Source organism: Pleurodeles waltl, chromosome 9, assembly GCF_031143425.1.
Source record: "Pleurodeles waltl isolate 20211129_DDA chromosome 9, aPleWal1.hap1.20221129, whole genome shotgun sequence".
In the NCBI taxonomy this organism is placed as follows: domain Eukaryota; kingdom Metazoa; phylum Chordata; class Amphibia; order Caudata; family Salamandridae; genus Pleurodeles; species Pleurodeles waltl.
Genome location: NC_090448.1, coordinates 462,753,631 through 462,779,412, shown reverse-complemented (window position 1 = coordinate 462,779,412; position 25,782 = coordinate 462,753,631). Strand labels below are relative to the sequence as shown.

The following is a 25,782-nucleotide window of genomic DNA, read 5'->3' as shown; positions in this document are numbered from 1 at the left end:
AGATTCACATGCGCCCACCCGCCTCCCCGGGAGCCTGTAGCCGTTTAGAAGTAGATCTTAAACATTTGTAAATATATTACTTAAAACTTTATTATGTACATACACATTCACTCCATTGCATGGGCACTATTACTAGCATACACAACTCCTACCTCACCCTCTGTGGGCAAAACAATCTAAGATGGAGTCGACGCCCATGCGCAATGGACTCGAAATGGGAGGAGTCCCTCGGTCTCGTGACTCAAAGACTTCTTCAAAGAAAAACAACTTGTAACACTCAGAGCCCAACACCAGATGGCGGACTGTGCACAGCATGTGAATCTGCAGCGACTAATGCCACGAACAGATGTACACTGGGTAAGTGACATTTTCCATACTACACTTTGCATATTCACCTGCCATGTGGGAAAACAGTCTAATAATGGAGTAGATGACCATGTACATTACCAACATTAGATGGCATGATTATGCTAAGGATGTGAAACTACACTACATGCCACAAACAGCTGTTTTTTTGGGTAAGTAACATTCCCATTCACAAGGAACCATGAAATATTGGCCTGATTTCAGTTTATTGTGAACTATCGCTTCATTTTCTCCAATAAAAGTATAGTATAGATAATGCGCAGTACATATATATTAGAGAACTTACAGAAGTGAAAATCTTCATATTAGAAGACCAAATGCCTATTTTTGACTTCTCAAATTCTAGAATGAGTAATCATATTAAATCTCTCCACTTAAAGCCATCAAAAAAATATGTTTCCAAGGAGCTTGCCAAAGAGATTCGTGTCAAAGCTGAGCCTTTCATTAAGTGGTTGAAAGAAGCAGAAGAGGAGTCCTCTGGCAATGAGGATGACGATGATGAAAACATTGAGGTACGTAGGTGAACATTACTGTTTCTATCTCAGGTTAGACACTATTAAACTCCTTATTGCCTCAAAGTTTTTACTGATAGACCTATGGTCCTCACCGATGAACAGGGAAATCTCCCCGTCACTTACACTAGATGCTTCCCTCCAGAGTGGACCCGAGGATATGCAGTTGTGTGCATACACATCTGTTTCTTTTGATATTACCAATATGCAGTGACAATTCTGAAAGGAAAGATGTGGTGCCTGAACTGGTTGAATTCCTCCTTCCTGATGTTTAGACGTAAATTTCCACTCCTCCCCAAACAAAAAATCCATCCATTGAACCACCAGAGTATAAATCAAAGCAAGCAGCCAAAGCCAGACTTGTGGTGATATGGACAAGTCTGAAAATCATGCAGGATAGCATTGTGCCTGGGTGTATGCAGGTTTTAGTTTATCTAACATCAGGCATGTGCAAAGAAAGGTATTAAAAGTGTGGAAGTGTTGGAGATTGATATGTTTTTTTTTAGTTGATTTTCTTACCCATTAAGTTCCAACCCTGGTGAGGGAGACTGCACACTAAAAAATGTTAATTAGTTCTGTTCATGTTATTTTTACATTCTATAAACATAACAAATGTATTCTAGTTTTTACACATCAACTAATCGCTTCGTTTTTGCTGGTTACAATCTGCATGCCCATGTGGGCTTTTTAATTAACCAGTTCTCAAAAGATTAAACTTAGTTGTCCAGTATTGGATCTTTCATAGAATCACGAGTAGGTGGGCTGGTCCTGCCCTTCATCCTCATCCAGATCCTGGCATTTTACATGTAGTTGCGACGGACTATTGGCTGCACCAAACATTCCCTCCTATTGCGAATAAATGTCTGCCATCGTCCAAGAGATGCTGAGGAATGCCTCTGGAGGATTGGAGATGTTTTCTCTCCCTTGTTTATAAAAGGAAGAGGGAGGAATCTTGCAGAGTCCTCCTGCGGCATTAAATCTCTTGAAGATGGTGTCGTCGACAGTTGCGCTGATTTCCTCACCAACCCTTCTCCCGACGACAATGTCCTCGTTGGTAGAGTTTGCTGTCGACGGTGCCGCCTTCGCCCTTGTCATCAGGTGTTTCGTCGGGGTGCCACTGTTGACGGATGAAACAACGAGGATTTCGGCGACAATGCTTTCTTATAGATCTTGGCAGTAATGATTGATTTGAAAGTGGCGACAGCGTAACGATCATCCAGGACACCGCTGTAGTAAATGTCTACTGTCGTCGCAGTGACCATTGACCTTTTTGGCAGCATCGGAGAATTTTCCCAGGTCCTTCACCGGTGACGGGGACAGAGGGGGACTTCTAGGGGTGCCCTCCCCCCCCCCCAAAAAGGTGTGGTAGTCTCAGAGTGCACCTTTTTTGATAGTCTTAAACTGGTCTCTGATCCCGAGGCAGCACTCTCCTGGCACTTATGTTTTTCCAGAGATATATATTTTCTCTTTTTAGCCATCTTTCTTGGAGGCTCTGTAGGTAGTTTTCCCTTCTCTCCCGGACTTTTTAAGAAGTGTGAGATGAGGCTTCACTCTCATCCGAAGAAGCATTTTCCATGGCTGTCTGCTTTTGGAGCCACAACAAAAGCCTACCCTCGTGGTCTTTGAGGGTTTTGTGACTGAAGGAGCGACAGATCTTAGTCTCTCACCTTTATGATCCTGATGAAGGCTGTAGATGCATTTCTTGTGGGGATCATCAATGTGAAGTATTTTCTTCCCACAACTGTCAGTCTCTAAAAAGTCCTTTCTTAGTCTGATGGGACATACTGTCCACTGCAAAGCTGGGATCTCTGAGAGAAAATAATCCTGTCAGAAGAATAAACTGAGCAGAGCTCAGGGAGACTGCCTTCACATGACGTGCGGTAGAAAATCTCAGAGAAACAGCCTATGTTGGGCGTGTTGACTCCTGATTGGCTGTAGCTCATCTATTTATTTATTTTTTATAAAAAGAACATGGATAGGCTATAAAAGTACTTATTAGGGCCTAGTGTGTTACACTTAGTTCGATGGCATCTGTCGCTGTAGATACGCATGTTTTGCATAGCTCGCCATCTGGTGTTGGGCCGGAGTGTTACAAGTTGTTTTTCTTCGAAGAAGTCTTTCGAGTCACGGGACCGAGTGACTCCTCCTTTTGTCTCCATTGCTCATGGGCGTCGACTCCATCTTCGATTGTTTTTAGTATTAGAAGAAAGAGAAGATTGGAGTTCCAAACTGAACAAACACCACAAACAAAAGTGGTGAAAAAAGTTACCCCACCACCCTCTCCTCCACCTGTGATTAACGTCTCACCAGCACAAACTCCATCACATTCCCCAGCTCACACCACCATGAGCCAGGGTGACCAAGATCCATGGGACTTATACGACGCCCCAGTGTCAGATAACAGTCCGGAGGCATACCCTACGAAGCCATCTCCACCAGAGGACAGCACTGCATATTCTCAAGTGGTGGCTAGAGCAGCACAATTTCACAATGTAAGCCTCCACTCAGAACAGGTCGAGGATGACTTTTTATTCAACACTCTCCTCCACCCACAGCTCCTACCAAAGCCTGCCTATGCTCCCTGGTATGCTCCGGCACGCAAAAGAAATCTTTAAGGAGCCGGTCAAAAGTAGGGCAATCACACCAAGAGTGGAAAAAAAGTATAAGGCGCCTCCTACAGACCCGGTTTTAATCACTACACAGCTGCCACCAGACTGTCGTTGTAGGAGCAGCTAGGAAAAGGGCCAACTCCCACACATCTGGAGATGCACCACCCCCAGATAAAGAAAGCCGCAAGTTCGATGCAGCTGGTAAGAGTCGCAGCACAAGCTGCAAACCAGTGGCGCATCGCTAACTCCCAGGCACTACTTGCGCGCTATGACAGAGCCCATTGGGATGAGATGCAACATCTCATTGACCATCTGCCCAAGGACCTACAAAATAGGGCAAAACAAGTGGTTGAGGAGGGACAGACCATTTCCAACAACCAAATCCGCTCCTCCATGGACGCTGCAGATACAGCTGCACGGACAATTAATACATCTGTAACTACCAGAAGGCATGCATGGCTCCGAACGTCTGGATTTAAACCAGAGATTCAGCAAGCAGTTCTCAATATGCCTTTTAACGAAAAAGAACTGTTCGGTCCAGAAGTAGACACAGCGATTGAGAAACTCAAAAAAGACACGGACACTGCTAAAGCCATGGGCGCACTCTACTCCCCGCAGAGCAGAGGGAATTACAGCACATTCCGTAAAACACCCTTTAGAGGGGGGTTTCGGGGTCAGAGCACACAAGCCAGCACCTCACAGGCAACACAGAGGAGGTTTTCGGGGACAATATAGAGGAGGGCAATTCCCTAGGAATAGAGGAAAATTTCAAAGCCCCAAAACCCCTACTACTAAGCAGTGACTCACATGTCACTCACCCCCTCCACACAACACCAGTGGGGGGAAGAATAAGTCATTATTACAAAGCATGGGAGGAAATCACTACAGACACTTGGGTTCTAGCAATTATCCAACATGGTTATTGCATAGAATTTCTACAATTCCCTCCAAACATACCACCGAAAGCAAAAAATTTGACAAAACATCATTCCAATCTCCTGGAGATAGAAGTGCAGGCACTATTGCAAAAGAATGCAATCGAATTAGTGCCATACACACAAATAAACACAGGAGTTTACTCACTGTACTTTCTGATACCAAAGAAGGACAACACGCTGAGACCAATCCTAGACCTCAGAATAGTGAACACATTCATCAAATCAGACCACTTTCACATGGTCCCACTACAAGAAGTATTACCATTGCTAAAACTACACGACTACATGACAACTTTAGACCTCAAGGACGCGTATTTCCATATACCAATACACCCATCGCACAGGAAATACCTAAGGTTTGTATTCAAAGGAATACATTACCAATTCAAGGTACTGCCTTTCGGATTAACAACCGCACCAAGAGACTTTACCAAATGTCTAGCAGTAGTCGCTGCACACATCAGAAGGCAGCAAATACATGTGTTCCCATATCTAGACGACTGGCTAATCAAGGCCCATTCGTTAATAGAGTGCTCAAATCACACATCAGATCATACAAACCCTCTTCAAACTAGGGTTCACCGTCAACTTCACGAAATCCAACATTCTGCCGTGCAAGGTACAACAATACCTAGGAGCCATAATAGACACAACAAAAGGAGTAGCCACTCCAAGTCCCCAAAGAATTCAAAATTTCAACACCATCATACAACGCATGTATCCAACACAAAAGATACAAGCAAAGATGATATTACAACTCCTAGGCATGATGTCTTCATGCATAGCCATTGTCCCAAACGCAAGACTGCACATGAGGCCCTTACAACAGTGCCTAGCATCACAGTGGTCTCAAGCACAGGGTCATCTTCTAGATCTGGTGTTAATAGACCGCCAAACTTACCTCTCGCTTCTGTGGTGGAACAACATAAATTTAAACAAAGGGCGGCCTTTCCAAGACCCAGTGCCACAATACGTAATAACAGATGCTTCCATGACAGGGTGGGGAGCACACCTCGATCAGCATACAAGGACAATGGAACGTACATCAAACAAAACTGCATATAAATCACCTAGAACTTCTAGCAGTTTTTCAAGCGCTAAAAGCTTTCCAACCAATAATAGTTCACAAATACATTCTCGTCAAGACAGACAACATGACAACAATGTATTATCTAAACAAGCAAGGGGGGACGCACTCCACGCAGTTAAGCCTGCTAGCACAAAAAATTTGGCGTTGGGCAATTCACAACCAAATTCGCCTAATAGCACAATTTATACCAGGGATCCAAAATCAACTTGCAGACAATCTCTCTCGATCACCAACAGGTCCACGAATGGGGAATTCTGAACACCTATTTCAAACTCTGGGGAACACCTCAAATAGACTTGTTTGCGACGAAGGAGAACGCAAAATGCCAAAACTTCGCATCCAGATACCCACACACACACAGTCCCAAGGCAATGCCCTATGGATGAACTGGTCAGGGATATTTGCTTACGCTTTTCCTCCTCTCCCTCTCCTTCCTTACCTGGTAAACAAACTCAGTCAAAACAAACTCACTCATATTAATAGCACCAACTTGGGCAAGGCAACCTTGGTACACAACGCTGCTAGACCTATCAGTAGTACCCCACATCAAATTGCCCAACAGGCCAGATCTGTTGACACAGCACAACCAAAATATCAGACACCCAGATCCAGCATCGCTGAATCTAGCAATCTGGCTCCTGAAATCCTAGAATTCGGGCACTTACAACTTACCCAAGAATGTATGGAAGTCATAAAACAAGCAAGAAGGCCATCCACCAGGCACTGCTATGCAAGTAAATGGAAGAGGTTTGTTTGCTACTGCCATATTAATCAAATCCAACCAATACACGCAACCCCAAAACATGTAGTGGGTTACTTGCTTCACTTACAAAAATCTAACCTAGCTTTCTCTTCCATTAAAATACACCTTGCAGCAATATCTGCATACCTGCAGCCTACCTATTCAACTTCCCTATATAGGATACCAGTCATTAAAGCATTCATGGAGGGCCTTAAAAGAATTATTCCACCCAGAACACCACCTGTTCCTTCATGGAACCTAAATGTTGTCTTAACTAGACTTATGGGTCCACCTTTTGAACCCATGCACTCCTGCGAAATACAGTTCCTAACATGGAAGGTTGCATTTCTCATCGCCATTACCTCTCTAAGAAGAGTAAGCGAGATTCAGGCGTTTACAATACAGGAACCTTTTATACAACTACACAAAAATAAGGTCGTCCTAAGGACTAATCCTAAATTTCTTACAAAAGTAATTTCACCGTTCCATCTAAATCAAACAGTGGAACTTCCAGTGTTCTTCCCACAGCCAGATTCCGTAGCTGAGAGGGCACTACATACTTTAGATGTCAAGAGCATTAATGTATTACATTGACAGAACAAAGAGCATCAGGAAAACTAAACAGCTATTTATTGCATTCCAAAAACCTCATGCAGGAAACCCAATATCAAAACAAGGTATAGCCAGATGGATAGTTAAATGCATCCAAATCTGCTACCTTAAAGCCAAACGACAACTGCCCATTACACCAAGGGCACACTCAACCAGAAAGAAAGGTGCGACCATGGCCTTTCTAGGAAACATCCCAATGCAAGAAATATGTAAGGCAGCCACATGGTCTACGCCTCACACATTCACCAAGCACTACTGTGTAGACGTGTTATCCGCACAACAAGCCACAGTAGGTCAAGCCGTATTAAGAACATTGTTTCAGACTACTCCCACTCCTACAGGCTGAGCCACCGCTTTGGGGAGATAACTGCTTACTAGTCTATGCAAAACATGCGTATCTACAGCGACAGATGCCATCGAACTGAAAATGTCACTTACCCAGTGTACATCTGTTCGTGGCATCAGTCGCTGTAGATTCGCATGTGCCCACCCGCCTCCCCGGGAGCCTGTAGCAGTTCGGAAGGTACCTTCAACTATTTGTATATATATTATTTTAACCTTAAATAGGTACATACTTAGTCACTCCATTGCATGGGCACTATTACTACAATACAACTCCTACCTCACCCTCTGCGGGGAAAAACAATCGAAGATGGAGTCGACGCCCATGCGCAATGGAGACAAAAGGAGTCACTCGGTCCCGTGACTCGAAAGACTTCTTCGAAGAAAAACAACTTGTAACACTCCGACCCAACACCAGATGGCGAGCTATGCAAAACATGCGAATCTACAGCGACTGATGCCACGAACAGATGTACACTGGGTAAGTGACATTTTCATTTTTTCTCATTATCTCCTCCGGCCTTGCCGCCAAAAGTGGGGCCGTGGCAGGAGGGGGCGGGCAACTCCACTAGCTGGAGTGCCCTGGGGTGCTGTAACAAAGGGGGTGAGCCTTTGAGGCTCACCGCCAGGTGTTACAGTTCCTGCAGGGGGGGGTGTGAAGCACCTCCACCCAGTACAGGCTTTACTAGCCACAGAGTGACAAAGGCACTCTCCCCATGTGGCCAGCAACATGTCTGGTGTGTGGCAGGCTGCTAAAACCAGTCAGCCTACACGGGTAGTCGGTTAAGGTTTCAGGGGGCACCTCTAAGGTGCCCTGTATGTTACAATAAAATGCACACTGGCATCAGTGTGCATTTATTGTGCTGAGAAGTTTGATACCAAACTTCCCAGTTTTCAGTGTAGCCATTATGGTGCTCTGGAGTTCGTGCATGACAGACTCCCAGACCATATACTCTTATGGCTACCCTGCACTTACAATGTCTAAGGTTTTGCTTAGACACTGTAGGGGCATAGTGCTCATGCACTTATGCTCTCACCTATGGTATAGTGCACCCTGCCTTAGGGCTGTAAGGCCTGCTAGAGGGGTGACTTATCTATACTCTATAGGCAGTGTGAGGTTGGCATGGCACCCTGAGGGGAGTGCCATGTCGACTTAGTTGTTTTATCCCCACTAGCACACACAAGCTGGCAAGCAGTGTGTCTGTGCTGAGTGAGGGGTCCCCAGGGTGGCAGAAGATATGCTGCAGCCCTTAGAGACCTTCCCTGTCATCAGGGCCCTTGGTACCAGGGGTACCAGTTACAAGGGACTTACCTGGATGCCAGGGTGTGCCAATTGTGGAAACAAAAGTACAGGTTAGGGCAAGAACACTGGTGACATTTTCATTTTTTCTCATTATCCTTTTCCTTACACAACCCCCCCCCCCCCCCCCCCCCCCAAACGAAAGTGGATGGGACTAACCTTTCCCAAGAGAGTCTTCATTTTCTAAGTGGAAGAACCTGGAAAGGCCATCTGCATTGGCATGGGGAGTCCCAGGTCTGTGCTCCACTATAAAGTCCATTCCCTGTAGGGAGATGGACCACCTCCACAGTTTTGGATTTTCACCTTTCATTTGCATCAGCCATCTGAGAGGTCTGTGGTCAGTCTGAACTACAAAGTGAGTACCAAAGAGGGCCTCCCTCTCAATGGCACTCCAACGCTGCTCCCTGGGGAGTAACCTGCTAATGAAAGCAACATGCCATCATTTGTTTGGGACAAAACTGCCCCTATCCCATGTTCAGAGGCATCTGTCAGCACAATGAACTGCTTGGAGTAATCTGGAGCTTTTAGAACTGGTGCTGTGCACATTGCTTGTTTCAGGGTGTCAAAGGCCTGTTGGCATTCTACAGTCCAGTTTACCGTCTTGGGCATTTTCTTGGAGGTAAGTTCTGTGAGGGCTGTCACTATGCATCCATATCCCTTCACAAACCTCCTGTAATACCCAGTCAAGCCAAGGAATGCCCTGACTTGAGTCTGGGTTTTTGGAGCTGCCCAGTCCAGAATAGTCTGGATCTTAGGCTGGAGTGGCTGAACTTGGCCTCCACCTACAAGGTGACCAAGTAAACCACAGTTCCCTGCCCTATCTGGCATTTGGATGCCTTGATAGAGAGGCCTGCTGCTTGCAGAACCTTCTTCAGGTGGACCAGGTGATCCTGCCAGCTGGAGCTAAAGACCGCAATACCGTCAAGATAAGCTGCACTAAAGGACTCCAAGCCAGCAAGGACTTGATTCACCAACCTTTGGAAGGTGGCAGGGGCATTCTTTAAACCAAAGGGCATAACAGTAAACTGATAATGCGCATCAGGTGTGGAGAATGCTGTCTTTTCTTTTGCTCCTGGTGCCATTTTGATTTGCCAGTACCCTGCCGTTAAGTCAAAGGTACTTAAGAATTTGGCAGCACCTAGTTTGTCAATGAGTTCATCTGCTCTTGGAATGGGATGGGCATCTGTCTTGGTGACAGAATTCAGTCCTCTGTAGTCCACACAAAACATCTCTTTCCATCTTTGGTGCGAGGTTTGGGGACTAAGACCACTGACTCCCAATTCCAGCATCTTGTGGACTTCCACCTTGATGCTTTCCTTAACTTGGTCAGACTGTCTAAAGATTTTGTTTTTGACAGGCATGCTGTCTCCTGTGTCCACATCATGGGTACACCAGTGGGTCTGACCAGGGGTTAGGGAAAAGAGCTCAGCAAACTGTTGAGGACCTTCCAACAATCAGATTGCTGTTGGCTAGAGAGGGTGTCTGAGTAGATCACTCCATCAACTGAGCCATCTTTAGGGTTGAGGCGGTTCACATGGATCACCCTATTGGGGGGGTCCTGCTAGTGCCTAGGTCCACCAGGTAGGTGACCTGACTCTTCTCTAGTACTGGGTAAGGGCCTGTCCTGAAGTGCCCTGGGAGCCACAGGCTCAAGAACCCAGACTTTCTGCCCTGGCTGGAATTCAACCATTGCAGCCTTTTGGTCATACCAAAACTTCTGGAGCTGTTGGCTGGCCTCAAGGTTTTTACTTGCCTTTTCCATATACTCTGCCATCCTTAAACGTAGGCCTAGTACAAAGTCCACTATATCTTGGTTAGGCTCATGAAGAGGTCTCTCCCAGCCTTCTTTCACAAGAGCTAGTGGTACCCTTACAGGATGGCCAAACAGAAGTTCAAAGGGGGAAAACCCTACTCCCTTCTGAGGCACCTCTCTGTAGGCGAAAAGCAGACATGGCAAGAGGACATCCATCTCCTTTTGAGTTTTTCAGGGAGCCCCATGATCATGCCTTTCAACGTCTTGTTGAATCTTTCAACAAGGCCATTGGTTTGTGGATGGTAAGGTGTGGTGAATTTGTAAGTCACCCCACACTCATTCCACATATGTTTCAGGTATGCTGACATGAAGTTGGTACCGCTGTCAGGCACCACCTCCTTAGGAAATCCCACTCTGGTAAAAATACCAATGAGGGCCTTGGCTACTGCAGGGGCAGTAGTCGACCTAAGGGGAATTGCTTCAGGGTATCTAGTAGCATGATCCACTACTAACTAGTATGTATTGGCTCCCTGAGGCTGTGGGAGGTTCAAGTGGACCCACTATGTCCACACCCACTCTTTCAAAGGGGACCCCCACCACTGGAAGTGGAATGAGGGGGTCCTTTGGGTGCCCACCTGTATTACCACTGGCTTGACAGGTGGCACAGGAGACACAAAACTCCTTGACCTTCTGGGACATGTTGGGCCAATAGAAGTGGTTGACTAATCTGTCCCAAATGCCCAGCAAGAGGAATATCATGGGCTAAGGTCAGAATGAGCTCCCTAAACTCCTGAGGCACTACCACTCTCATAGTGGCACCAGGTTTGGGATCTCTTGCCACAGTGTAAAGGAGTCCATCTTCCCAATAGACCCTATGTGTTCCTGTTATCTTTCTGTTGGACTCTTCAGCAGCTTGCTGCCTCAGGCCTTCAAGAGGGACCGGTTTCTTGCCCCTTACACAACTGTTCCCTTGTGGGTCCCCCTGGGCCTAGGAGCTCAACCTGATAAGGTTCCAACTCCAGAGGCTCAGTTCCCTCAGAGGGCAGAACTTCTTCCTGGAAAGAAAGGTTCTCTTTCTCTTGTTGGGTTGAAGCTGGTTCCCCAGTCTTCTTTCCTTTTCTGTTGGGGGGGTTGGGCCCTTTTTCCAGGCTCCAACACCACTTTTTCACCCTGAGCCTTGCACTGTGCCCTTGTCTTGACACACACCAGTTCAGGGATACCCAGCATGGCTGCATGGGTTTTCAGTTCTATCTCAGCCCATGCTGAGGACTCCAGGTCATTTCCAAGCAAACAGTCTACAGGGATATTTGAGGAGACCACCTGTTTCAGGCCATTGACCCCTCCCCACTCTAAAGTTACCATAGCCATGGGATGTACTTTAGTCTGATTGTCAGCGTTGGTGACTGGATAAGTTTGTCCAGCCAGGTATTGACCAGGGGAAACCAGTTTCTCTGTCACCATGGTGACACTGGCACCTGTATCCCTCAGGCCTTCTACACTTGTCCCATTAAGAGCTGCTGCCTGTATTTTTGCATGTTAGGGGGCCAGGCAGCCAGTGTGGCTAAATCCACCCCACCCTCAGACTAATGTAGCTTCAGTGTGACACCTGATTTGCTCTGGGCACACTGTTCATCCCACTTGGAGACTGGCCATTCCAGTGTTAGCTGGAGTAGTTAGAAGTGGAACCTTTCTTGGGACAGGCCTTGTCTCCAGTTTGGTGTCCAGGCTGATTACAGCTACGACACCAGGCCTTTTTGGGATCAAAGTTTTTACCCTTGTACCCAAAATTGGATTGTGAAGAGGCTCTGGGCCCACCCTCCTGAGCAGGTTTTTGGGGGCCTGTAGAAGACTCTTTACTATTTTCCCTTTGGATGTCTCAGCACTCTTCCACAGGGGGTGACCAAAAGAAAGGGGTCACAAAGCCTCCCCAGGGGAAGTCTTGGTCACCCTAGTCTTGACCCAATGGTCCGCCTTCTTTCCCTATTCTTGGGGAGAAATTGGTCCTAGGTCTACCAGATGCTGGTGCAGTTTATCATTTGAACAATTACGTAACAGGTGTTCTTTCACAAATAAATTGTACAGCCCATCATAATCATTTACACCACTGCCTTGAATCCAACCATCCAGTGTTTTTACTTAGTAGTCCACAAAATCAACCCAGGTCTGGCTCGAGGATTTGAGCCCCCCTGAACCTAATTCTATACTCAGTGGAGAATCCAAAGCACTCAATCAGGGTAGCCTTCATTAGGTCATAGGATTCTGCATCTTTTCCAGAGTGTGCGGAGTCTATTCCTACACTTTCCAGTGAACATTTCCCAAAGGAGAGCACCCCAGTGAGATCTGTTTACTTTTCTGGTTGCACAAGCCCTCTCAAAAGCTGTGAACCATTTGGTGATGTAACCCCAGAACAGGAAAAGTTGTTTCTGGGAGCAAGGATCAACTCCATAAAAGTGAAAGTGTATCCCAGTGAGAAGAGTGTTGATTCGCTGTTGATGGAAACTCACCTTTACCAGAAGGGGTAAGCTATGTCGGGTGAGGACTCTGGGGAAGTTGTTACGCAAGATGGTGTCATGCATCTTCCTGATTCCATACGCAAGCCTACACATGAGACCAGTTCAGGAATGGCTATGAGGTCAACGGTCACAGGCCACAGTGAGTTGGGAGGATTTAGTGTTGTCACAAACTACAGCAGGAAATGGCTCAGTGGAACAAATCACACAACACTAGGAAGGACATTTATATAATCAACTCAACAGTAACCATTACAACAGATGCCTCTCATATGGGATGGGGAGTGCACATCAACATGTTCAAAGTATGAGGAGTCTAGAAAGAACAAGATGCTGTAAAGCACATCAATATCCTGGAATTAAACAGTGTTCCCAGCCTTAAAAGCATTTCAGAAAACTATTTGGGAATATATTGATTCAAACAGACAATACAACTGTAGTGTTTTATATCCATAGGCAAGGAGGGTCTCAATCCTTTGCTCTATCGGAAGTGGGCAGTTCAGAGGAAGATGGAGAAAGTGGCTGTTCATCTACAGGCGAGGACCATACACAAATGGACAGCCTGAGCAGACCAGCAACATGATCTCACAAATAGGAGCTCAATCAGAAAATTATCGAAAAATCTTCAGAAATTGGGAACACCAAAAATAGATCTAGTTGCAACTCCAGAGAACGCATAATGCAAAAAAAGTCTCCAACCATTTCATTAGTTACTAGGGAATGCCCTGCCGATAGATTGATTTAGGGTGTTTCCCCTGACCACTGTTACACAAGGTGATCAACAAATGCAGGAGAAGCAAGATTACACTAATACTAGTTGCCTTACAATGGGCAAGACAGACCTGGTTTTCAGAGCTGATAGAAATGGTACAAGGGAACACTCTAAAACTACCAACGCAACCTGTCTTGTAAGTGGAAGTAGGGAAAGGTACTAAACTCAAAAACCAGAGTCTTTGAGCCTGGCAGCCTGGTTCCTGAATACTTGGAGTTCGGTCATGTAAGACTGCCAGAGAACACAATGGCTGTCCTCAGAAGCAAGGAGACCAACAACAAAGTGCTACAACGCACAATGGACATTATACTCCTTGTGTCTCAAAAGTGGTTAGTAAAGAAACGCAGGAGAAACCATGTTAAAATATCTAATACCTGCTAGAGTGCAGGATGCATCTTTAAAAGTTCACTTGGTGACAGTGGCCTTCACAAGGGGTCACGTTGGAAGAAGCTGCTTCACAGCACTGATACTTCAAAACTTTTTAGAAGGGGCTAAAAGAAAGGCACCACTAAGGAAAGTACCCCCACCCATATAGAACCTAAATGTACTAACCCAGTTGATGAAAACCTCCACATAAAGCCATGCTAAAGATGTTCCCACAAACGACTATTTCTGCTAGCTATAACATCCCTTCTCAAAAGTCTGAATCGTTGTGACAATTTTTTATTTTATTTTTTATTTTTTTTAACGTAAACTTGTGTTACGGTTCCACATAAATCAAATTATACAAATACCAAGTGTTTCCCAAAGAATTAGGCAGAGATCGCTAAATACGCTGGACACATGATGAGCTTTAAAGTACTACATTGACAAAGCAGCTGTTTGTCTTTTGCAGGCAATATGGAGAAGGCTGTAACTAAAGGGACTATTGCCAGATGGATCACACAAACTATTAAACTATGCCATACAGGGGCAGGAGTGAAAATAATATCAAACGCAAACTCAACAAGGGAAAAAGTAGCAACTATTGCCTTTTTAGCAAATACATGTTAGAGGATATATGTATGGCAGCAACATGCTAATCTCTACACACATTCACAAGACTACTGTACTGACATTTAAATTGGCAAGGAAGCTCAGGTGGGACAGACGTTGAAACATCTGTTTACAAATTTAAATCCATCTTCACCGCAAAACGAACAAACCATTACAGTACACGGCATGTGAATCCAGAAAAGATTCACCATGAAAAGTGAATAGTTTCTTACCAGAGCGTGTTTAAGACTTTTCTGGATTCACAAGCGATCCACCAACCTCCACCAAGAAGATAGTAAGAGGGAAAAAAATCTGAAGGTGACGTCCAAAGGTGGGACCTTTCGAAGGAGGGGATGGGACGTCAAGTAAGCACCAAATGGGTAGGTTCAAAGACTGCTAAAAACCAAGGACTCAAAAGACTAAAGTTGGAGAATTCCAGACCCAACCTCTAGATGGCAGAATAATGCACGGCATGTGAATCCAGAAAATTAAAGATGCAAAACTACACCCACCGGTAAACATTTGTTAAAGCATGTGTGGCTGTACAACCAAATGCTCTGCATAGTTCTGCCATCTAGTGTTGAAATAGATATATCCACCTTCTGTTTCAAAGTAACCTCAGCCTTTACAAACCACCTCCACCATTCTATGAAAATATCTGCTAGTGTGTGGGTACAAATCCATCAATATATACCTCTGTACAAGCAGTATACACTAATGATGAGAGAACCTCAATGTCCCACACCGTTCTATACCACCACCACTCAACAATAATGGCTCACAAATACATCACATTCACCTACCATTAGGTCCACAGACCATCATATATAGACGCAACTACTGTAGGTGTTCCTTGTCAGTTACCATGACTGTCATCAGAATACCGCCACACTATCCACTATGCTGTACAACCACACAAGCTGTAACTCGTACAAGGTTCAGTTAACACAAGCCCACTCTTAGCCTAACATACATCATATGGCCTCGATTTACAATACACCTCCCAAGCATCATATGATTAACACTTCCTCAGACTGCTACAAAACTCCATTGTACATAACTCCTCCAGTGTGAATCCTCTCTAACCCCCATATCTAATGTGCCAAAATTTGAAAATGAGCTGATAAAATAGGTCTCACAAACATTTTGTACAATCTTCACATCAAGATGAAGGTGAATCACAAAGCCTTTACAACTGTAAAACCCCTGATATATAGCCTGCTCAACACTTTCCAAACTGATTGAAAGAACAATCGACTTTTGCACCAACACACAAAGCACTGGCTCTACACAACTTGGTATGCAAAAAAGCTAGCTGGATATGGTGAGGCAGTGCCCAGTTGTGAATGAATTCCTCAAACGACAACAAAAGCCAGTGGAACTTGCACTTGACCATAATCACTAGCTCAACTTGTGCGCATTGACAGAAGTGCTTGTGTCTTTGTTAAAAAAAAATCCCCAGGAACAGAATTTGGAATACAGGTAAGTAACTTTTCTTTTTCTTGTAGGTCAGTGGATTTGACTCAATTCAATAACTTAACTTTCTCAGTTAATTAGTGTTCTACTTGTTAATCTACTTGTTTTTCCTTTTAAGGTCGTCTATTCCAACACTGCCAGTGTTCCTAAAATTGAAACTCTGAAAACTGCAACTAAAGAAGATGATATTGATATTGATGCCATTTAAACGCAACGCAAGCCAATGGGGGGAAACTGCATTACTCATTTTACTCCAGAGGTGCAACATAAATGTGAATAAGCTGCAAGAGCATATCGTTGTGCTGCACTTAAAATCTGCAGATGTGTTTTTACTACTATTTACTACAATTGGTCTTCTTTAAGCTGCTTAACTAAGTCAATACACTTGTTATTTTTGCCCTGACACAGCATGTGGATTCTTTTTAAATCTTGGTATTGGACATAAACACTTGGTGCATATTTTTACAGTTGTGCAAATAAAACTTATTTTTCTTTGGGTCACAATCTGTCTTTCTTTTATATAGTGTCATGTTTAAACTTTTCATTATAGCAATACAGTCTAATCGGAAGGTAAAAAAGAATATGAAAACCAAGACCATTTACTGCACAGTAGCAAACAAAGTCCCTGTTTAAAGTGAGCAGTGTGAAACCAACTCAATGGGTGTTGGAGCACTTCACTAAGGAAAAAAAAAAACGTATTGTAGGAAGTTGGCTCTGTATATACTATCTCAAAGTAAGAGATGGCATGCACAGTCCAAGGGTTCCCCTTAGAGGTATGATAGTGGCAAAAAGATGATTCTGATGCTGTATTTTGTGGTAGTGTGGTCGGGCAGTAGGCTTATCAGAGGGAAGTGTTAAGCATTTGTTGTACACACAGGCAATAAATGAGGAACACACACTCAGACTTTACTCCATGCCAATAGCTTTTATATAGAAAACCTTTTCTTTATTTTTAGAACCACAAGTTCAAGATTTGAAGTAAATATATAAAATGCAAGGTACTCCACACAGGTAAGTAAGGAACTTGGAATTAGAGCAATAACATACAGTTTTTGTTAAAATGGCAATAAGCTATTTTAAAAGTAGACCGTGCAAAAATCAACAGTTCTGGGGGGAAATGGGGGGGGGGGGGTGTAAGTATTGGTTAGATTGTGAGGTAAGTAAGACACTTAAGTCTCAGTTCCTTGTCATCAGCAGCCCACTGTTCGGGGTTCAAGGCAACCCCAGAGTTACCACACCAGCAGCTCAGGACCAGTCAGGTGCAGAGGTCAAAGAGGTGCCCAAAACACATAGGTGCTTATGGAGAACAGGGGTACTCTGGTTACAGTCTGCCAGCAGGTAACTACCTGCATCTTTGGGGGGCAGACCGGGGGGGGGGGGGGGGGGGGTTGTAGAGCACTGGGAGGGGGGTTGGTGGGGGGGGGGGGGGGGGGGACAAGTAGGCACACAATACACACCCTCAGCGGCACAGGGGCGGCCGGGTGCAGTGTGCAAAGCAGGCGTCGTGTTTTGTATTAAAGTCAGTGGAGGGACCCGGGGGTCACTCTAGCGGTGCAGGCAGGGCACAGGGGGGGCTTCTTGGGCCAGCCACCACCTGGGCTAGGCAGAGGCTCGCCTGGGGGGGGTCACTCCGGCACTGAGGGTCGGTTCCTTCTGGTCCTGGGATCTGCAGGTACAGTGCTTGTTCTAGGCGTCAGGTCCCTTGTTACAGGCAGTCACAGGCAGGGGAAGCCTCTGGATTCTCTCTGCATGCATCGCTGTGAGGGTCCAGGGGGGTCGTCTCTGGCTACTCACGGGGTTGCAGTCACCTGGGAGTCCTCCCTGTGGTGTTGGTTCTCTGGATCTCGAGCCGGGGGTGTCGTGTGCAGAGTGAAATCTCACACATCCGGCAGGAAGAGTGAAGTCTTTGAAAGTTGCAATATTGTTGTTTCTTAAGCAGAGCCACTGCTCCTAGGAGTTTCTTGGTGGTTAGGTTGAGGGCAGTCTTCTGAGGCTTCGGAGGTTGCTGGTCCCTGTTGGATGCGTCGCTGTTGCAGTTTTTTCGGGGGGGGGGGCCTGTATGGCTGGGGCCAAAGCAGTTGTCTTCCATCGTCTCTGCAGGTCAGCAGTCCTTAGTTCAGGTTGCAGGAATCTGATTTCCTGGGTTCTTGGGTGCCCCTAAATACTAAATTTAGGGGTATGTTTAGGTCTGGGAGGGCAGTAGCCAATGGCTACTGTCCTGGAGGGTGCTACACCCTCTTTGTGCCTCTTCCCTGAGGGGAGGTGGGCACATCCCTAATCCTATTGGGGGAATACTCCAAACTTAAGATGGAGGATTTCTAAAGGCATGGGTCACCTCAGGACACCTTAGGGCTGTCCTGACTAGTGGGTGACTCCGTGTTTTTCTCATTATCTCCTCCAGCCTTTCTGCCAAAAGTGGGGGCAGTGGCTTGAGGGGTGGGCATCTCCACAAGCTGGAATGCCGTGTGGCCCTGTAACAAAGGGGGTGAGCCTGAGTTCCTGCAGGGGGAGGTGAGAAGCACCTCCACCCAGTACAGGCTTTGTTCCTGGCCAGAGTGACAAAGGCACTCTCCCCATGCGGCCAGCAACTCGTCTGGTTGTGCCAGGCTGGCAGAAACTGGTCAGCCTAACACTAGAAGTCAGATTAGTATTCAGGGGGTAGCTCTAAGATCCCCTCTGGGTGCATTTTACAATAAATTCCAGAGTAGCATCTGTGTGCATTTATTGCGCTGAGAAGTTTGATATCAAACTTCCCAGATTTCAGTGTTACCATTATAGAACTGCGGAGTTTGTGTTTGCAAACTCCCAGACCATATACTCTTATGGCTACCCTGCACTTACAATGTCTAAGGTTTGGCTTAGACACTGTAGGGGCATAGTGCTCATGCACATATGCCTTCACGTGTGGAATAGTGCACCCTTCCTCAGGGCTGTAAGGCCTGCTAGAGGGGTGACTTACCTATGCCACAGGCAGTGTGAGGTTGGCATGGCAGTCATTTTCTACCCCTCTGCGCACACAAGCTGTGAGGCAGTGTGCATGTGCTGAGTAAGGGTTCACCAGGGTGGCATAAGACATGCTGCAGCCCTTAGAGACCTTCCCTGGCATCGGGGCCCTTGGTACCAGGGGCACAAGTTACAAGGGACTTATCTGAGTGCCTGGGCTGTGCCAATTGTGGAAGCAAAGGTACAGTTTAGGGAAAGAACACTGGTGCTGGGGCCTGGTTAGCAGGGTCCCAGCACACTTTCAATCATAACTTGGCATCAGCAAAAGGCAAAAAGTCAAGGGGTAACTATGCCAAGTAGGCATTTCCTTACAGACCATTTTCACAACAGACGCATCAATGATCGTTTGGGGAGCTCACCTCAACAATCAGACCATTCAAGGGCAATGGGATGTCAAACAAACAGCTACACATAAACCACTTGGAATTATTAGCCGTTTATTGCCCTAAAAGCCATTCAACCTCTTCTCAAACAGAAGAATGTTCTCATAAAAACAAACATGACAACCATGTATTACCTCAACAAACAGGGCTGGACACATTCATCTCAACTGTCCCTTCTAGCCCAAACAATTTGGAAATGGGCAATGCACAATCAAATTTATTTACTAGTACAGTATATTCCAGAGATAGAAAATCAGCTGGCAGATCTAAGCAGAAATCATCAACAAACACTTGAATGGGAGATTCATTCCCAAATACTTCAAAAGTACTTTCCAAAGTGGGGAACACCAGGCATGGATCTATTCGCAACAAGCAAACACAAAATGCCTAAACTTCACATCCAGACACACACATCCACGGGCAATGCTCTATGGATCAATTGGTCGGGAATATTTGCTTACGCTTTTCCCCCACTCCTTCCCTTTTTGGTCAGTAAACTGTCAAACGTCACTCACCACGATACCTATAGCATTAACATGGGCATGCCAGCATTGGTACACAACACTTGTAGATCTGTCAGAGTTGACACAGAACAAAGGTCAAATCAGGCATCCAAACCACAATGCACGGTCTAGTGATTTGGCTCCTGAAGTCATAGAATTTGGTTATCTAAAGCTTCCAGATTGTATGGAAGTAATTAAACAAGCACGTAAACCTACTACTAGACAATGCTATGCAAACAAGTGGAAAAGATTTGTTTTCTATTGCCAATCTAAAACATCGAACCACTTACCGTATCTATTCAACATAATGTATGCTATTTACTTCATTTGCAGAAATCAAATTTGGATTTTTCATCCATCAAAATACACCTAACTGCAATATTAGCTTACTTAGAATATTCAGCACACTTCTCTATTCAGAGTTCCTGTGAATTAAAGGTTTTATGGAAGGATTACAACGCATTATTCTACCTACACCACAACCTGTTCCATTGTGGAATTTAAATATAGTACTTACCAGACTCATGGGACCATACAATTTCTAACATGCAAAGTCGCCTTCCTTATAGCTATTACCTCTTTAGGAAGAGTTAGTGAGATACAAGTGTTCACTTTTGAGGAACCTTTTTTCAAAGTACACAAACATTAAGTTGTACTTTGAACAAATCCAAAATTTCTACCAAAAGTATCTCCGTTTCACATCAACCAAACAGTGGAATTGCCATTCTCCTTTCCACAGCCAGACTGCAGAAAGAGCTCTTCATACCCTAGATCTCAAAAGAGCTCTTTTGTACTATAAAGATAGAACTAAAGATTTTTAAAAAACAAAACAACTTTTCGTTGCTTTCCAACAACCATATAAAGGCAATCCTTTAGCTAAACAAGGTTTAGCAAGATGCATTGTTAGATGCATGCTATTTAAAAGCAAAAAGACACCTTCTGATCACTCCTAAAGCGCATTCTACAAGAAAGAAGGGTGCATCAATGGCATTTTTAGGGAACCTACCAATGGTTGAGATATGTAAAGCAGCCGCATGGTCAACTCCCCATCTTTTCGCTCCGTGGTTCGGTTCGGAAAGATAGAATCTCTGAAAATTCGACTGTATTGTTTGCGTTCGGTATCGGGTTAGTTACAACAGATCGACACCGACTTTTGAAGAGCTCCGGTGGCCCTTCGGGGTTTTTTCGATCCCCCCGTCGGGGCCTGGTCCGGCCGACCACGTGTCTCCAAGGCTGATGGAACGGACCCCATTCCGCTTCTGCCCCAAATGCCACAACAAGTATCCGTATACAGATCAGCACCTGGTCTGTAACTTGTTTGTCTCCAGAACACAAAGAAGATACTTGTGAAGCCTGTCTAGCGTTTCGGTCAAGACCGAAGAGCAAGAAGACTGCAAATGGCGTCGGCGCCGACAGGACAAACACGCTTGGAGGAGGAAGAAGAAACCTTTTCCATCCAGGACTCTGAAGAGCTCGATCCTGAAGAGACGCCTAAAACCGTGAGTAAGACGTCGACACACAACTCACGAGAAGACCACAAAAGCCCAGGGGACGCCACCGCCAGCAGGCCATGGCTTAACCCGAAAAATAGGTGACGACCATCGGCACCGAAAAAGAGCACGCATGTGTCGAAGTCATCCGACTCCGGTCGAGATACCGGCACACAGCAAACTCGAGCCCGAGACAGCGGGTCTGAGCAAGTTCGGCACTGAGAGAGCGGCACCAAAACAAGTCTGCACCGAGAGCGCAGGATGCCGAAAATAAAGGTGTCGTCTGAGCCGAAAAAGGCTACCGAAACATCCAGCCTCAGAACCGAAATCAGGTTCTTACACAGAGGAACAGGGACTGTCCTCCCAAATGCAAGGACATAAGTTCGGACAAGAACTACAGTCAATGGAGCCAGACTACACCCAGAGAAGGCTCCACATCCAAAAGGACACAGGGAAGATAAGTACTCTTCCCCCCAATTAGGATGAAAAGAAGACTTGCCTTTTAAGAAAAGGACAAACAGCCACAGGCAAAGGTGGCAAAACCAATACCGCCACCATCCCCACCACCATCAACGCACACATCACCGGTAGCCACTCCACCACTAATGCAATCCCCAACTCATACTGGAATGAGTCGGGATGATCCAGACGCATGGGATCTTTATGATGCGCCAGTGTCAGATAACAGCCCAGACTGTTACCCAGCGAGGCCGTCGCCACCGGAGGACAGTACAGCTTACACACAGGTGGTGTCCAGAGCAGCTGCATTTCATAACGTTACCTTGCACGCAGAACCTATTGAGGATGACTTTTTGTTTAATACACTATCCTCCACTCATAGCCAATATCAAAGCTTACCTATGCTACCCGGAATGCTAAAACACTCCAAACAGGTGTTTCAGGAGCCTGTGAAGGGCAGGGCCATAACTCCAAGAGTAGAAAAAAAGTACAAGCCACTGCCAACAGACCCTGTATATATCACGCAGCAATTAACACCAGACTCTGGTAGTAGGGGCAGCTCGCAAGAGAGCAAACTCTCACACCTCAGGAGATGCACCACCTCCAGACAAGGAGAGTCGCAAGTTCGACGCTGTGGGGAAAAGGGTTGCAGCACAAGCTGCCAACCAATGGCGTATTGCCAACTCACAGGCACTGCTGGCAAGATATGATAGGGCTCATTGGGACGAAATGCAACATTTCATTGGACACTTACCCAAGGAGTTCCAGAAGATGGCACAACAAGTGGTGGAAGAAGGACAAAGTGTATCAAATCAGATACGCCGCCGCAATGGATGCAGCAGATACAGCTGCTAGGACAGTAAATACAGTAGTAACCATAAGGAGACACGCATGGTTGCGTACGTCAGGATTCAAGCCGTGCTTAATATGCCTTTTAAAGGACAGCAGTTGTTTGGGCCGGAGGTGGACACTGCTATTGAAAAACTTAGACACTGATACGGCCAAAGCCATGGGCGCACTCTACTCCCCACAGAGCAGAGGCACATTTCGCACAACTCAGTTTAGAGGGGGGTTTCGAGGACAAACTACAGAACCCACAACCTCACAAACAAGGCCCACTTATCAGAGCCAATATCAGCAGTGAAGTTTTCGGGGACAATATAGAGGGGGCCAATTCCAAAAGAGTAGAGGAAAGTTCCAAAGTCCCAAAACTCCTCAAAACAAGCAGTGACTTCCAAATCACAAATCCCCAACACCTAACACCTGTGGGGGGGGAAGACTAACCAAGTTTTACAAACATTGGGAGGAAATAACTACAGACACTTGGGTCCTAGCAATTATCCAGCATGGTTATTGCATAGAATTTCACAAATTCCCTCGAAACGTCCCACCGAAAACACACTATGTCAAAACAACACATGGATCTTCTAGGACTAGAGGTCCAAACGTTACTACAAAAAGGAGCAATGGAATTAGTACCAATTCAACAGAAAAGAACAGGAGTTTACTCTCTGTACTTTCTCATACCCAAAAAGGACAAGACTCTAAGACCCATATTAGATCTTAGAACATTAAATACCTACATCAAATCAGATCACTTTCACATGGTGACATTACAGGACGTAATCCCACTGCTCAAACAACAAGACTACATGACAACATGTAGGAAGTTGGCTCTGTATGTGCTATTTCAAAGTAAGGAATAGCATGCACAGAGTCCAAGGGTTCCCCTTAGAGGTAAAATAGTGGTAAAAATAGATAATACTAATGCTCTATTTTGTGGTAGTGTGGTCGAGCAGTAGGCTTATCCAAGGAGTCGTGTTAAGCATTTGTTGTACATACACATAGGCAATAAATGAGGTACACACACTCAGAGACAAATCCAGCCAATAGGTTTTGTTATAGAAAAATATCTTTTCTTAGTTTATTTTAAGAACCACAGGTTCAAATTTAACATGTAATATCTTGTTTGAAAGGTATTGCAGGTAAGTACATTAGGAACTTTGAATCATTTCAATTGCATGTATACTTTTCAAGTTATTCACAAATAGCTACTTTAAAAGTGGACACAGTGCAATTTTCACAGTTCCTGGGGGAGGTAAGTTTTTGTTAGTTTTACCAGGTAAGTAAGACACTTACAGGGTTCAGTTCTTGGTCCAAGGTAGCCCACCGTTGGGGGTTCAGAGCAACCCCAAAGTCACCACACCAGCAGCTCAGGGCCGGTCAGGTGCAGAGTTCAAAGTGGTGCCCAAAACGCATAGGCTAGAATGGAGAGAAGGGGGTGCCCCGGTTCCGGTCTGCTTGCAGGTAAGTACCCGCGTCTTCGGAGGGCAGACCAGGGGGGTTTTGTAGGGCACCGGGGGGGACACAAGCCCACACAGAAATTTCACCCTCAGCAGCGCGGGGGCGGCCGGGTGCAGTGTAGAAACAAGCGTCGGGTTCGCAATGTTAGTCAATGAGAGATCACGGGATCTCTTTAGCGCTGCAGGCAGGCAAGGGGGGGCTTCCTCGGGGAAACCTCCACTTGGACAAGGGAGAGGGACTCCTGGGGGTCACTTCTGCAGTGAAAGTCCGGTCCTTCAGGTCCTGGGGGGTGCAGGGTCTTTTCCAGGCGTCGGGACTTAGGTTTCAGAGAGTCGCGGTCAGGGGAAGCCTCGGGATTCCCTCTGCAGGCGGCGCTGTGGGGGCTCAGGGGGGACAGGTTTTGGTACTCAGTCGTAGAGTAGTCCGGGGGTCCTCCCTGAGGTGTTGGTTCTCCACCAGCCGAGTCGGGGTCGCCGGGTGCAGTGTTGCAAGTCTCACGCTTCTTGCGGGGAGATTGCAGGGTTCTTTAAAGCTGCTCCTTTGGATAAAGTTGCAGTCTTTTTGGAGCAGGTCCGCTGTCCTCTGGAGTTTCTTGTCGTCGTCGAAGCAGGGCAGTCCTCAGAGGATTCAGAGGTCGCTGGTCCCTTTGGAAGGCGTCGCTGGAGCAGAGTTCTTTGGAAGGCAGGAGACAGGCCGGTGAGTTTCTGGAGCCAAGGCAGTTGTTGTCTTCTGGTCTTCCTCTGCAGGGGTTTTCAGCTGGGCAGTCCTTCTTGTTGCAGGAATCTAATTTTCTAGGGTTCAGGGTAGCCCTTAAATACTAAATTTAAGGGCGTGTTTAGGTCTGGGGGCTTAGTAGCCAATGGCTACTAGCCCTGAGGGTGGGTACACCCTCTTTGTGCCTCCTCCCAAGGGGAGGGGGTCACAATCCTAACCCTATTGGGGGAATCCTCCATCTGCAAGATGGAGGATTTCTAAAAGTTAGTCACCTCAGCTCAGGACACCTTAGGGGCTGTCCTGACTGGCCAGTGACTCCTCCTTGTTGCTTTCTTTGTTCCCTCCAGCCTTGCCGCCAAAAGTGGGGGCCGTGGCCGGAGGGGGCGGGCAACTCCAGCAAGCTGGAGTGCCCTGCTGGGCTGTGACAAAGGGGTCACCGCCAGGTGTCACAGCTCCTGCCTGGGGGAGGTGTTAGCATCTCCACCCAGTGCAGGCTTTGTTACTGGCCTCAGTGACAAAGGCACTCTCCCCATGGGGCCAGCAACATGTCTCTAGTGTGGCAGGCTGCTGGAACTAGTCAGCCTACACAGACAGTCGGTTAAGTTTCAGGGGGCACCTCTAAGGTGCCCTCTGGGGTGTATTTTGCAATAAAATGTACACTGGCATCAGTGTGCATTTATTGTGCTGAGAAGTTTGATACCAAACTTCCCAGTTTTCAGTGTAGCCATTATGGTGCTGTGGAGTTCGTGTTTGACAAGCTCCCAGACCATATTCTCTTATGGCTACCCTGCACTTACAATGTCTAAGGTTTTGTTTAGACACTGTAGGGGTACCATGCTCATGCACTGGTACCCTCACCTATGGTATAGTGCACCCTGCCTTAGGGCTGTAAGGCCTGCTAGAGGGGTGACTGACCTATACTTGCATAG

General features: G+C 46.1%; 1 protein-coding gene across 3 annotated transcripts in view; it reads left to right on the top strand.

The window, feature by feature from the left end:
* EIF5 (eukaryotic translation initiation factor 5) overlaps window positions 1-16,501 on the top strand; it is a 97,307-nt gene extending 80,806 nt beyond the window's left edge. For all 3 annotated transcript variants that reach the window (XM_069207288.1, XM_069207290.1, XM_069207289.1), the window contains 2 exons: window positions 747-878; window positions 16,116-16,501. In XM_069207288.1, coding sequence (XP_069063389.1) covers window positions 747-878; window positions 16,116-16,205 — 222 coding nt within the window. In that variant the 3' untranslated portion in view covers window positions 16,206-16,501. The remainder of the gene's footprint in view (window positions 1-746; window positions 879-16,115) is intronic.
* The last annotated feature ends 9,281 nt before the right edge of the window (window positions 16,502-25,782 follow it).